At 41.5% G+C, this 15,368-nt stretch overlaps 1 protein-coding gene across 4 annotated transcripts in view; it reads left to right on the top strand.

Annotated features, from left to right (window-relative positions):
- Positions 1 to 15,368, top strand: part of RGL1 (ral guanine nucleotide dissociation stimulator like 1) — a 55,547-nt gene that overhangs the window by 20,931 nt on the left and 19,248 nt on the right. For all 4 annotated transcript variants that reach the window (XM_015635688.3, XM_033516259.1, XM_033516258.1 and 1 more), the window contains one exon: positions 6,891 to 6,968. In XM_015635688.3, coding sequence (XP_015491174.1) covers positions 6,891 to 6,968 — 78 coding nt within the window. The remainder of the gene's footprint in view (positions 1 to 6,890; positions 6,969 to 15,368) is intronic.

The following is a 15,368-nucleotide window of genomic DNA, read 5'->3' as shown; positions in this document are numbered from 1 at the left end:
TAACTGCCACACGGCTGGGTCAGGTGTGCTTTTCTTTTGGGCATGTCATATTTGCTGCACTTTCAAAATCTGTGATTCACAGAAATGGTTGCTCTGGCATGAGGTAATTAGGACAGAGAAGTGGCATAAGAACTCTTGGGGTTTCATTTTGGCTCTCCCACTAGGTAGATGAGTAGATGAGCTGCCTGTTCTTCATGGCCTTCCGCGCTTTGGCTAGCCCTGAGCTCTCTGGCCGATGGCAACGCCAAGAGTGGGGAACCGTGCGAGTTTAAGCTGTCTCAGCACGGAACCTCCAGAGCTCTACGCAATCAGGCTCGGTAAATCCCAGTGGTCATAGGTCACAGCGGAAGGAGAGAGAGGACTCAGTCTCTTCCAGCTTCCCAGGAACGAGTTTTATTACAAGGGCGAGGCAGCGATGACGAGGGAAAGGGCTGGGACTGCAGGGAAGAGGTCTGAGCCGAGACCCCGAGCACCTCTGTGCGACGTGTTTTAAAAGCAAGGGGCGGTGAAAGCACTAACCAATGGGGATACATCAGAGGAGTGGTCGTAGGAGGGGATTACAATGTTCAGAACCAATGGTAGAGACACGGGGGAGGGACGGCAGCTAGTCAATCAGTGGGGCTTTGAGGAAGGGATAACGGGCAGGGAAAGAGCTAGAACAAAGGGTTGGGTTTACATAGACAGGGATTGAGGGCAGGATGAGGGTGATGGATGGGGAATTCTCTGGAAATAAGGGATGGGTTTACAGTGATGGATAACTGGGAACAGACTATTCTGGATAACGGGGGAGCAACTGGGACAAACTAATTCGAACTTAACCAAGGTAGACAAACCGGCGGCAACAGATGAGGAACAAGGCATGGACAAATTCTGTGCTTCTCTTTTCTATCTGAAAAGGATAATCCTGGCTGCTCTGTAGGAATACTGTCTGGTTTATTTAGTAAAGATAATAATAATAACAACCTGACAGTCAGGTAAGCAGTCAGCTGAGAAAAGAACAGCCATCCTGGAGAGAAGAATTGGTTACAGTTACATTGACTGTTCTCTCATTCCATCCCAATTCTAGTTCTGAATGCGAGAAATTATAAAAATTGCCAGTAGATACATACAAGAACTTAAAAACATTGAAGCTCTAAGGAAGTTGACCCTGCCTTCCTCCTCAGAGAGGACAGGAAATCCCAGGAGAACTGTCTCCATAGAACAGAATTCTCTTTTCTAAGCCCAGTTTTGATCTTGTTGGCTTGAGTATCTCTCTGAGCAAGCTACAATACCCCCTTCAGAGGAATGGGCTGCCTGATCTTGTCAGCATTGTCCCCAGCCTTTTATAATACATGACAGGATCCACAGAAAATCCTAGGAGATTACCACTTCCTTCCCTTCGGTCATGGTTTTAAAGCATTAGCTACAAAATCACTAGAAAACTTACTCATTTCTTGCTGTGAGATATAGATTAGAAGAAGAGCAAAACAGGCTTAAAACTTAAAAGGAATAAAGAAAATATATTAACAAAACTACAAGGATAAGAAACCAGAATAAAACCACCAGAAACCCTTTTTCCTCACCATACAACCATTCTCTTGTTCACATGACAACATAGAGACAAAAAAAACCTGGTGGTTAAACCAGTCCCAACTTTGCTATAGTCTTTTCATCGGTAGTCTTTGTGGAGAAAAAGAAGTCCTCGTTTGTCAGTATATGGAGTTTTTCACAAGAAAACCGTTTTCTCATGGTTTTCTATTTCTCTGATGCCAGCCGCCTGGAAAACTTTGCCATCAGTCCTTTCCTCCCATTTCACACCACTCTGAGGTGCATTCATGGGCCATAGGTCAAGGAGTGTCATTTTAAGGATGAGTTATTCAGAGGCCAAAAGTTCTCTTCGTCTGTCTCTGTGAGCCTCTGGAAACAGAAGTTTTCTCTTTGTCTCTTAAGGGCCACAAATCTTCAACAACTCTCACTTCTCTGTTTCTGTTCCAGCATCTCATAAGATCACAACTACTTCACCATTCACTCAGCTTTATCAATGAATTACGTTTGCTCAGATCCACACTTGGAAATACTCCATTCCCCCCAAAATACTCTTCCATGAATTAAAAGAGTTTTTTTCAGGACATTATTGTCCATCTCCATAGGTTTAACAAAAGAATATTTCAGCTTATTAAGACATCTCCTTATTTCTCTGAAATATATTATACTGTCAGTTCTCAGAAATGGCCAGTTATTGGCCAGGAGAAAAACACCCATCAGCCTCCAGCAGCTTTTACTTCCTTAGGTGTTTCTCTTTGTTTCTTAAATGTCAATCCATCATGCCTTCTCTTCTCACAAATCATAGGAGTGTAGTGCTTAAGAATCCATGGATGTTTCTCATGGCTTTTTGTATGTAAGGGATAATCTTGAATTTTATAGCTTGGGAAAAAATACAGATTAAACTTAAGTTATAAAAGTTAGAATGATTTACATGTAGCTGAGAAATATGGATTTGTGAAGAAAATCAGATGTTATAATGAAAAAAATAAAAAAGATCAATAGTAATTGGTTTTACTAGCTTTGGTTTAATCTCTAGATTAGTTGAGAATAAGTACCCCAGAGCCTGCATTTTTGCAACTTTGTTTTAGTGATACTTGTTAATAATCAGAGTATAGAGACTAAAGTGGGTATTAGTGCATAATTTGTATTTTGTTTTGTGTGCCAGTGAAGTAATAATGAAAAATAACTTTCCATCTCTTAGAAAAAAAATCTCTTAAAACTCTTAGAAAAAGAAAAGTGGCACAGTTTTGGCATTTGTTGTCACTTTCAGTTTCATCTGAAGAGCTTGAGTCCTGTCTCTTATTCTTGGGGATAGAGCAGGGTTGTCGAGTAAGGGAACAATTAGAAGTGCTGAGCTCTTGTTGTATGGTCCAGTGATATGACCAGATCAAAAAAGGCCCTTCCAGCTTTTTATAGGTGAGCAGCTCCTTGGGAGGAGGAGGGAACAGCATCCACATCATTTGCAGGATATTTTGTTTTGTAGGTATATACTCATTGTAAATCATCTTCCACAATTTATTTGTGGAAGCTGGACCACCCTTCAGCCCGGTGCATTCAATTCATGCTGGATTTGCTGTGGATACAGTGCTGCAGAATTGTCTGATGAATGTGTTGGACTTAGACAAACCCAGCTTACACAAAAAGTCCTGGGACTCTTGGGAAAATGTCCTGGGAAATGTGCATATCCTGTACCCTAAGTGTGTGGGGAAACCTCTTGGTTATTTGATGCTGTCTGCAGAGTATCCTGTCTAAGCAGTGCAGTGCTGACTGAGTTTGGGGCAGAAAGCATTTATGGTGTCCAAAAGCAGGTGAGGCGCTCTTCCCTGAGTCAGGGGAGCAAATAAAAAAGCTGATGCTGTGCTTATCTGGTTGTTGCATTTTTTTATTTTCTTTCCTTCGGGACTTCACATTACCCTTTTGCTTTTGATTAAATTTGAGACAGAAGGCATATGATTTTTTTTCAGCCAGATTCAGCCTATAAAGGTTTTCTTCTAAGATAGATTAGAAGTCACTAGACAAAATCTTGAGCATGGGCTGTTATGTTGAGAAGTGAGTAGGACTACTTGTGTTTCCACATTTATTTATTTTGGAGTAATTGAACATCCACATCCCTTTAGCATTCATGGGAGTTTGGCATCTAAGTGCACCAGACAGCTTTGGAAATCTGCTAAGCTTTTAACACTGTACCTTTTGATATTTTCTAGCTGTTTGGTACAAGTGGGTAGGGAGAGTTCAAAGAAAAAGATCCTGCTGGCATTTTTGATGTGGAAGCCTTCCATAGAAGCTCCTGGAGGGAAGAAGAGCGGCTTCTCCTGGCCCTGGATATGTGGATACAGTGTGGAGCCTTTGGTATTTGCAGGGGGGTATTCCAAAGGGTGATGGAAGCCAGAGTTGGTTAGCTATCCAGATGAGGTTAGAAGGAGGCCAAATTCCTCTCTTCCATAATGTATTTTTCCCTGATAACCATGTTCCTCAGAAGTGGAGCTGTGCTGTTCTTGGCACAGGCAGAGAAAGTAGCAACAGTCCCTGTCTGAAGCAGTTTACAGAGGAGGGAATTGAAATTGTTTGGTGCGAGAGTTGGAGCTGGTTAATGACAGCAAAGAACAAGTTAAGTTTATTTTTATTTTTCCAGTCATTCCTTTTGCAGGAGGATGGTTTCCTGGAGGGCATGTGGAGAGGACAGGGGAGGCAGAGGGGGAGGGTCAAAGGAATGGGTCCTGCAGTAGCAGAGCCACTTGTTTTGAGACAGCAGCTTTGTAGTGTTTGACTCACTTCTGTTCCTGCAGCATCTATTATTTTGTCTTTTTTTCCTTCATGTCAGGTGGCTTGTCTATTCAGCTAAAGAAGTGATTTCACTTCCACGACTCCATGTGTGTAGGATTCAAACCATCTTATTTTTCCTGAGGATCTGGCCTTCCAAATAGCATGTTTCAATGCTTACAAGCTTATTTAGAACTTTGGGGCTGTTGCAGAGACCACCGTTCCTTATTATTTCTCAGTTATTCAGAGTATTTTCCTCCCTCTCTCTTAACAGAGAGGCAGGGATGCATTTTCCACTCTATTTTCCAGTATTTAAACATTCAGTATTACCCACAACATTCTAGTCTCACTTGCTTAGTCTGTTTGAGTGTAGTCTGTAACTTCCCAAATGCAAGGCCGAAAAGTTCTGCGGGCTATAGGATCCTTTTGTTTCTCTTGTCTCTTTTTGTATGCAAAGCATTCCTACAAGGCTGGGCAGTGAAAGGCTCTTTGTCTGGGAGCTGGTGAGAGGAGAGTGCTGGAAGGCTGCAGAAAGGCTGTTCTTTAAACCAGTTGTGTTGTTAACTCCTCCTAACCCGTATTTAATGATCTGTTGTTCATGGAAAGATGAGAGATAGGCAGAGATTTATATCTGGCAACATAAGGAAGAGGAAGCATTATATCCTTCTCCAGTTTTGCACAGAAAACTGCCTGCTCTTTATTGCTGTCTAACAGATTTCTCCTGTAAAACCCAGCTTGTGTCTTTAGTGGGATTAAAACACAAGTGCCTAATGTTCTGCAAAGACGTATTTAATATTTCATGCAATAGTAGGACAATGATATTGGGACACATCTCAATAAGTTTTCCTCAAAAAATTAACTGCAAGGTTTGAAAACTGAATATAAAAATTTAATTTTTCTTTAAAAAAAATTCTCTAGCAGGGGGAAAGTGCATTTTGTCTACTGGCTAAGATGTGTTTCAGGCATCTTACAGAGTAGGTGGCAGTGGAGAGTGAAATCCTATCCCTTTAACAACAGGTCTGTGATTCTTATATACGAAGATGATATGCGGATAGAAAAACTCTATAACTCACAGAGTAGTTATAAGAGTAGGTATGAATTTATTCAGCGCTGAGGTGCAAGGGATATCTCCTCCGAAAAGCATGCACACCTTTTAGATTTGGCTTTCTCTTTTTATCCTTTACAAACTAGGGTTGCACAATACGCCTAATACATATTCATTTCCTAACTCCACCTGTCCTCACTTCATATTACAATTAGCTCCACGCCCCTTTGCGGCTGCGCAGTGGTCGGTTTTGGTCAGTTCGGTGGTCGTCTGCGGGGGGTCTTTGGGATGAGGTCAGCAATTTTCTCTTTAGCTGAACTCTTCACTTTGTCTTCTTGTGCATGCTCTTTTTAGTCCTTTGACCATCTTTTGGACTTTGATACCGTTCCTTCCGGCTTAGAGGTCCAAAGAATCCCCTTATCCTGTGGTGCCTTTGTCTTTGCATCCTGTTTGTGTATTCTAGGTCTTTATCTTACCTTGCTGTCTCAGTCTTTTCTTGCTCTTGTGGGAGCAGTATAGTTTTTTGTCAGCTCCACCCCTTCTTCTGGTCAAGCATTTCTTAATGCTTAATTCCTAATTCTTAATTTCTCTGTTTCAAAGCCTTAGACCAATACTTGAGAGGAGCATAAAACTACCACTACTTCCATGCATTGAAATGTTTTTGGATCAGTTTGCGACAGTTCTGACATGAACATTTGGAACAAAAACTGTTCTCTCTGTCTGATGTTACAAGGTTGTTGTAGCACAAGCATTAAGGATGCACTTGTTTTAACTCTTCAGATTAATTGAGATGTATAAACCTATATGGATAAAATCAGCTTGTATTCTTATTCTTAAACCTGCCTGTAGGGAGCCATGGAATTCTTCATGGATAATTACGGAGCTGTAGATCTAAAACAATGGGCATTCCTGCTGAAAATGAAGTGCATGATCTTGCCTGCAAGGCACAGGGTTGTGCCTTGTAGGTAAGAGATTTCTGTTTGGCACTGTTTGAGTTGTGCCCAGGGTTCCCTGTTTCCCAGTGGTGTTTTCACAGCATTGTGGGCTTTTCTCACTTATGTCAGGAGTTTGGGCACAAAGTTAGCACTTGTCACCTAGGAAACCTTGAAATAACACTTGGAGCTGTTAGGAATGGCAGGTGCTAGAGACACAGAAACTGTATTGGGAAGGTGGTTTTGTTATAGTCCTGTTGCACACTGGAATATTGCCCTGGGAAAAGATGGAATGAAAACAGGCCAGAAGGGTCTTGGAGCTGTGAGCAAAGACATTGTTTTGGTTGATTCCTCCTGTGTGCAGGCTGATTCATATAAATGAACGAATTAGGTTGGAAGATACTGGCTGTTTCTTTAGGATATTTTCCCTCCTAAATGAAATAATCTTCAAGGTCCTTAATTCTACCCACCTGTTAAGATTCCTTGTAGTTTGAGCTGGAAGCACTTTGTAGTTATGGTAATTGTATACAAATTGTGCTGCCTTGGTTTAGGGCAAATTTGGGAGAGAACTATTTGGGAATTTGCTTTTATTCACTAGAGTTTTTTCTAAAATCCACCTCCTTTTTCAGGTTTGGAAACCTGGAGACCTCAAGCCATGGAGAAGTGGCAAACCTGAATTCCTTGGACTCTGAGATGGTACTCAGAGCGTAAGTTTGGATTTCACTGTGGAGCAAGCCCAGGCAGGATCTGGTCTTGGAGGAGGATGTGAGCAGCAGAGCTGTTGTTTCCCTTGAAAATTCACAGCACTGTTTTCATGCTTAAACAAGCATGTGGAAAGGCCAAATGTCCATTATCTTGTAACATATCCAATAATACAATTCAGTCATCTTTTGCAGGGAAATTATTTTGGAATTAAACATGAGATGAACACATCTAGGCCAGCATTTTGCTAATTAAACAAACATGGAGTGTTTGTTTCCTCTGCCTTATCTGTGGCAGTAAGTGGTTATTGCTTATGAGTGATTTTATTGTCATTACAGCAATGCCTGCAGAGCAAAGCTGAGGGTGACTCAGGCAGCATTTGTGTGTGGATCTTTTCCATTAGTGCCCTGTGATTTACAGTGCTTTTAGAGTGAAATTTAAATTCTGAGGTCATCTTCATTTGCAAAAGAAATATCAAAGCTGTTCTGATCTGCAGTTTAAATGAGGAAAAAGGTGGTTTGGCTATCCTCTTACGGTTTTATCTTTAGACATTGGGTGTAAAACGTGCCTTAGGTCATCAGCATTCGTACTTTGACATCTGTGGTTTACATGTACTGTGGCATGTGTAGTTATATTTGATTACAGAATGAAAATGCTTGATTCTTGTCAGCATTACTGGTTTTCTGTTCCTCTTGCCCCATGGGACTTGATGTAGTAGCTCAACCCTCAGTCCTTCCTGGCTGGTAAAATGTTTTTCTTCCATTTTGCTATGAGAACTCCTCAAAGAACAGCTGGTAATTAAAACTTGGCTACAGGCACCAAGGAGGCAGCACTATGTCATGGGTAGAAGCAATAACAGACAGCCAGTCATTCCCACACTTCCATCCAGATTGAGCTCTAGGGTCTCTTCCAACTTTGGGCAAACCATTTGACGTCCCTTGATTTCAGTCATAAAACATGAGCTAAAGTTGTATCCTTCATGCAGAACAGCTGAAAGATTTGTACTGGGTGTGAGGAATTAGTTTCACCAGTATAAACCATGGTGGGATTAATCCCCCAGATGACTTTTTGTGGTCTCAGAGGACTTTGATGGTGAGATGGAGAGAAAAATGGTGAAAGTAATTGAGATGTTACCTGTGCCACTTGGGCTTTGGGAAAAATGCATCAACTTTTTTGTTATACCTGCAGGTGAGTGCAAGCAAATAACATATAGTAGGAGAGTGTTTGTTTTGGTTTGTTTCTTTCTTTGTTTGTTTTTAGTGAAATTATTTTCCTCCTGATATACATATAGTTTTACCAGCCTTGTCAGTTGCTTCCTGCTGCATCAATGCTTTTTTCCCCTCTTGGCACATAAGACCTTTGCACAGCCAGGGACAGACACATGGATGGAGCCTGTGGTCCTATTCCCGTGATAGCTCAACTTCTGATGAGTTTTCTGACAGATTTTTCATTAATGTAGTTGAGAACAGCTGATTTTGATCCTTTGGCTTTCATAAGATATCCTTTATGTGTGAATTTGATATCTTTACTCAAATCTGTGTCTATAAGAAGTTCAACAATGAAGTTGTCAACAAAGTTGTTTGTCAGGTATGTTTAAACAAATCCCATATAAATATGAATTCATGTTCTTTCTCTGAAAATTTCCATTGCTTTCAGTTGCTCTGGCTACTTGTCTCTTAGATACGATTAATGTTATCTGGAAAGTGTTTGGCTTTGTAGTCATGTTGTGAAACATATACTTCTGGTAGTTCAGGTTTTCTCTTGTTTGGGATAATTCCAATATGATTGCATTTGCCCTCTTTTCTCATAGAACAGAAACATGATATAATTGTGCTCTTGGTTTTATATGACTTGGAGAAATATGAGGAAGCAGCAGTGGAGCCTTGTTATTTCTTGCCATTAACTCTTTATTTCTCAGAGGAAAAATATCTCATGGGGAAACCTGTGGTCTGTGGCCAGAGATCTTCTGCATTTATCAGACTCCTGTTGTGACAGCTTAGAGGATTTAAAAAGCCAGTTGGGCCATTAGAATTGTGATGCAATTTAAAGCATTTCCACTGGTTTGACACAAAAAAATGCTCCAGAAGTTAAAAACAACTGCAGAAGGAGAGTTTATGACTTGTTAAGTACCTCATGGAGCCTGAAAGAAGGAGGAGTAAAAATTGAGGGTATGTGTGGAAGGAACATTTTTCCTGTGCGGTGCTTTATAAGCCCACAGGTTACTACTGCATTCTACATCGAAATTCTCTGTTCTTTTTGCACTTGTAGTATGGAATTATGATGTATTTTGAGGAGAATGCCTGATGTTAATGATCTGTTCTTTTTTAAATTATGTGAATATCCCACACAGTGTTTATATACCTGCTTCAGTGTTCAGAACCTGCAAATCCTAACCTGGGGCTTGAGTACATTTGTGGCACAGCCTTGTTAGAGGGGCTTGTGGGAGCTTTGAGCCTGCCCTTCTGTTCCCAGATCCCACAGTGATTCCAGACTGCTGCTGTGATGTGTAGTTGTTACTGACCCAAGATCACTTCAGCTGTGTTCAGAAACATGCCCTCCTATGACCCCTTTTGTCAAGGGGATTTTCTCTTCACTTGAACATCATTCCTATCATTTTTTGGGCTGCTGGAGTGGTCAAAAACTTGTATTTTTCAGCAGGGATCTGACTTAATTACATGTAATATGTGGTTTAAACAAAGTTACCAAGCTTTTCAAAATACTTTGGATCTTAGAGTTGTGAGTAAACTCATCAAAACCATCAAACATTTTGTAAGCTTCTAACAACCTGCCTTTTTCATTCCCTATCAGGACCCACCTTAGCTTTTCATGTTCAGTAACTTGTTTTTCACACTTCTCACTACTTTCAGTCAGTCAGACAGTTCATGATCACAAGTAACAGAAGAATAAAGTCCAGAAAGGGCCATATTTTCCAGCTAAACATCTGAGTTAGGTGGACTTCAACCTGTGTTTCCAGGAATGTGATGCTGTGTTTCTTAATTGTCTGATAAGGGAGTTGAAAGGAATAGCTTATTTGACCCTCTATCTCTTATAAGTAATTTTTTTCTTCTTCCTGTTAACATATCAACAAGATTGCCTTGTTCTGTGTGTCATGCTGCATGTTTTTGTGTCAAGGGGTGACAGACTTTCCTTCTCATTGTAGGTTGTTGTTGTCTTTGGAGTCTTCTGTCTTCTCTGCATGGTTTTTAGTTCAGGACTGACTTCTGTTCACATTCAGAAAAATGTGAAACACACTAAGGTGTGTGACAATTCATAATAAAACCATATATATGTTAAACACAAATTATCAGCATGATTAATTGTATTAAGATTTAAAGAGAGGCTCATAAAATTTCTGCTATAATTCAGTTATGTTCTTGCCTTTTAAATGAGGTTGTATAGTTCAAATGTGTTGTTTGGTACATGTCACCTGACGAAAAACAAATGAGGAAAGAAAGCAAAAAGTAGTTCTTTCTCTTACCCATGTTTAATGTGAAGGCTTGTTGCACCTTATCAGGCAGAATCGTGGAAAACCTGAATGGGATAGTCACCTCCTTGAGATCTTCAGCACCTTTATGTATTCTGGGAAGGGGGTCAGCAAGCCAAGCAATTGGTGCAGTGTGGAGCCTTCAGTCCTCCCCAGATGGCAAAATGTACTGCCCAAGAGATAGAAATAATGCTTTTGGTGATAGGACCTATCAACTGATTTCTCTTTGGAGCAGACCAGTTTCTCAGTTAACTCTGTTAAGAGGTTGGGTTTTCTATGCAGGATGATCTGTGGAACAACTTGTGCTGTTTTCCTTCTCTAGTGAAGGACAGTGTTATTTTTGATTTCTGGAATTTTGATTAGTGGGCAATCAGTCCATTTCTGGCAGATAGCTGCTCCCAAAGGCTCCATGAATTTGAAGAGGTGATGTGTTAAAAGAACAGACACTGCTTTCCCCAAAGGTTGACTTTGAAGACCAGGCAAAAGACTGGAACTGAGAAAGGAACATAAAGCCTTCACAGTGTAAAATATTGTAGCAGCTTGTACCTTCTGGGATTCAGTGGCTCTGCAGGATCCTGAGATGTCTCTGGGCATTGTGAGTGTCCCAAGCCAGGCCATGGCACTTGAATCCCTTGCTAAGCCTGTGACACCTGGGGAGCTGAGGTGGTACATCAGTGAGAGGTACTGAGGTGGCTGCCACCAGTTTTAAAGATTTGTGTCAGTGCAGTACCCAGAAGTGATTCATTCCTGTCCAGACACAAAAAGCTGTCCAGGCTGGCAGTCCAAGCTTGCCTGCAATGTTTGCATTTGGTTTAAAAAGTTTAACGGTAACTGAATCTAGTTTCTTGAAGACCTTACTCAAAAATACAGGAATACAAACCTGGGGTTACATGCAGGAAAGGTTTTTAAGAGACACACAATATTGGTCTGTAAACTTGAACCATAATTGTTTGTTTGTTTGCTTTCCATAGTTCTATCATTAGTACTGCCATGGCTTCTGAATCCTTGAGTAACAGCAGAAAATCCTTTCAAACCTCCTCTTGGATTACAAGGCTGTGGTTTCCTTCTCTTACTGGCTTTGGTTTGCTGGTTTGGCGTCCATTGGTGGTGCTTTCCCTTAGATGGATGACAGGCCACAGAAATGAATTAAAATACTTGGGGATTTTTTGCTTGTCTTGAATGTCAGCTCATAGTTGCATCAGCTTTATTATCAAAATGTGGAATTTATTTGTTATTAAAACTTGGAATGTAGCAGAATTGAAAAACGCAGGCAAAGCAACTTTAAGCTAAACTGAAACCTTGTTTCATTCCCCAGCATTTGGGGGAAATAGTTCAAATAGAGAAAATTAAGGAATTACTCAGTAACCACATGGCATGTCTTGCATGTCTTGTTCACCTCCCCTCTTCTGTATTAAAACAGCAAGTACCAAAACCTTCAGTGTAGTACCAGAGCATTTGGAGTTTTTCATAGTGACAAGCAAACATTCTCCCATGGTTTTTTATGTGTTCAGATCTTCCTAACCAAAACCTTGTCTTTTGGTTTCTTCTGAACCAAACAGTCCCACTGGAAAGCAATGTGCACAGTTACAGCACTGGAGAAGTAAAACTGGGCCTGAAAGATTGTACTCAAGGACAATAGACACCAAAGGAAAGTGAGACAAATGGAAGTAAATTGTCTGGGAGCTTCTGATGCCTGGGAAATCCATGGTGGGGAGATGTATTTGGGAGAGCAACAAGCATTCATTCCAGTAAAGAAAGTTAAGCTGAAATAACATCAGAAACTAGTGTGGTTACATGAGAGTCAAACAAAGGGCAGAGGAAAAGTGGGAGAGTTATGAAAACAACCAGAACCAAGCAGAAAATCAAATAAATAAAAAATAATGATTGGCATCTCAATTAAAACAAGGTAGCAGAGCTCTTCCCTTAGTGGCTTTATGTGCGTCCCAGCAAAAGTCTCCCATATGTTATTTAATAAGTTTTTTCCAGATCAGAAAGAGCTGATCATTTGCTGGAAGTCATCATTAGGATGGTATTTATAAACAAACTGAGTATGAGAAGCCACCCTCGGAGCAGTCTCTTCTTGTGGTTTACTTACATTTTACCTCTGATTTAACAAGCAAAACTGAGAAAATACAGGTGGCTTAATTTAGTCTGTGCAAGCAAGCCTGAGAGTTACTGCCTGGACATTGGAGGAAAGGGAATAGCCGTCTGTAATGAGTATTTTCTTGATGGACTTAAGAATGCATTTGGCAAATTATAAGTAGTTTTGTGCACATTCTTACAGAATTTTTAAGAAATTAATCGTTTAAGCTCTTCTTGCAGTTGAGGTTACCCTTATTATCCCTAAGTGTTGAGATTCCCTTCTCATTCTTTAGAAATAATTGTTTTGGGATGAAAACACTGCTTTTGCCTTTTTGGTCAGAAATTGTGGTTTAACAAGTGTAAGTGCCAGGTCCTGCACTTTGGCTACAACAACCCCCTGCAACGTTACAGGCTGGGGATGGTGTGGCTGGACTGTGCCCAGGAGGAAAGAGACTTGGGAGTACTGGTCAGCAGCCAATTCAACGTGAGCCAGCAGTGTGCCCTGGTGGCCAAGAGGGCCAAAGGCATCCTGGCCTGTATCAGGAATAGTGTGGCCAGCAGGAGCAGGGAGGTCATTCGCCCTCTGTACTCAGCACTGGTGAGGCTGCTCCATGAGTGCTGTGTCCAGTTCTGGCCCCTCAGTTTAGGAAGGATGTTGAGATGCTTGAGAGCCTCCAGAAGAGGCAACGAGGCTGGTGAGGGGCTTGGAACACAAACCCTGTGAGGAACGACTGAGGGAGCAGGGGTTGTTTAGCCTGGAAAAAAAAAAGGACACCTTTTATTAAGGGAGACCTTACAACTTCCTGAGAGGTGGTTGTAGTCAGGAGGGGGTCAGTCTCTTCTCCCAGGCAATCTCTGACAGAACAAAAGGACACTGTCTTAAGCTAATGCCAGGGGAAGTTCAGGTTAGATATTAGGAAAAAATTCCTTACTGAAGGAGTGATTGGGCACTGGAATTGTCTGCCCAGTGAGGTACTGGAGTCACTGTCCTTGGTAGTGTTTAAAAAAAGACTGGACATGGCACTCAGTGCCATGGTTTAGTTACTGAGGGGGTGTTAGGTCATAGGTTGGACTTGATGATTTCAAAGGTTGTTTCCAACCTAGTTAATTCCATGGCTCTGTGAAATTCTGTCATTAATTCCTATCAAATCCTGTCAGGACTGTTAGAGTTGTTTTCCCCATAGAGACAAGGCCAGGCAGAATTCCAGTGTGGTGGGAGGCTCTCATTGTCACCTCCACTGTGCCCTGGCTGAGCTGGCAGAGCCCTGTCACCTCCTGTGCAGCTTATGGGCAGAGGAGGGTGGTTGAGTTCTTGGTCCCACTTTGTGAACAACAGGCTCAGATACACTTCACCTACCTGGATAGGTTTTGGAGACTGAAACCTTCGGAGATGGGATCCAAGAAAAGCTGGTTTAGAAATCAGAAGGCTTTCTGATAGGTGTGAAACTAGAAAGCATTGCAGCACAGGAGTTAAGCATTGAGGATTTTTTTTATAGGCAGGAAAGGAAGAATTTATACCTCATAATCAGTCCATGAAAAATGTAGTGTTTCTTGCCTGTCTGAGCTCTGGGAAGGCCCCTGTTCCTATCTGAGTCTGTTGAGTACAGAGTTTCTTTGCAAGGGCAGCAAATATAAAGCTACTGCAAGACATGGGCAAGTGTCCAGCCCATTTCTGGAAAGCTGCACTATTCCTTGCTCCAGTAGAAAGGCTGGGCAGCAGGAGATCACTAGGGCACAGTGTACCTCTTCTCTCTTTCCTATTTGCCCTCTTGACTGAAATGATTTTGCTGGCAAATTCAGTGTCTGTAACTGTGAACTTTTCACCCTGCTCTGGGAGACTGTATCTGTCTTAAGCTCTGTTTATTGTTCAGTTTAAGAAAGTGGCCACCAACCAAGCCTCTGGAAATGGAGTTTAGTGTAGGGAGTGTGTGAATAATATTAGTACAAGAACTTGCCCCATGGAGAGGCTCTTCCTTCCAAATAATGGCTAAATTGGTAAATAGTTGTAGGAATAGAATACCTAGCATGGTTTTTGGTGTTAGGACCAGGGGGGTTGATGGTTTGCGATGTGGGCGGTGAAAAGGAGCATGGAGCAGGAGGAAATAGACTATTTGGGCATGGAGTGAGGCACAGTGTTCCCTGCCTGTGGTGGGAGTGAGAGGAAAACACTGGGCATAGAACAGTGGTGTTTGTGACTGTTGGTGCTGATGTGACAGCATTCTGGGTGTGTGGGGGCGGCTAGAGAGGACAAATGAAACTGGGAGGGTGGCAGGAGAGTCTGGGAGCATCTACCTTGTCGTCTTTCCTGACCTTGGCATGTGGAGCTGGTCTGGCACTGTTGGTTATGCTAAAGCTTGCAATGAAACCTGAAAGACAGAACATGTTTGCCTGTTAATTTTTGATTGTAAATACATTTCATTCCTCTAAAATTGCAATTCCAGCATTTCTCCTGTCAGCAAGCCTAACCAAAGAATATTACCAATAGATTTCCAAATACTTAAACTGAAGGTTCAAAGTTGCCACATTATCAGAACAAGAAGGGAAAGAAACAGACTTAAATGGATGCAACTTGTATGAAATCTGTCTGGTATTAAAAATTAATTGAGTTTTGTGGAAAACCTACACAATTCAGATGAGACACAGAGAGTGGGAGAAACTCTCTTTACCATTTCTTAACTATTAGTTTATTTTGGGTGCTGCTGAGCAGCTGAGTTAACTAGAGACTGATATGGTTTCCCAGCTTGCAGCAGGAATGTGCCAGTACACAGCTCCAATGGAGTTTCCTATGCTAGAAGAGACTTGAGGTACAGGAATGGTTTTGGAGACATGGAAAGTTCAG

The sequence above is a fragment of the Parus major genome, chromosome 8 (genome assembly GCF_001522545.3).
Source record: "Parus major isolate Abel chromosome 8, Parus_major1.1, whole genome shotgun sequence".
NCBI lineage: Eukaryota > Metazoa > Chordata > Aves > Passeriformes > Paridae > Parus > Parus major.
This window is presented reverse-complemented; position numbering and strand designations above follow the sequence as displayed.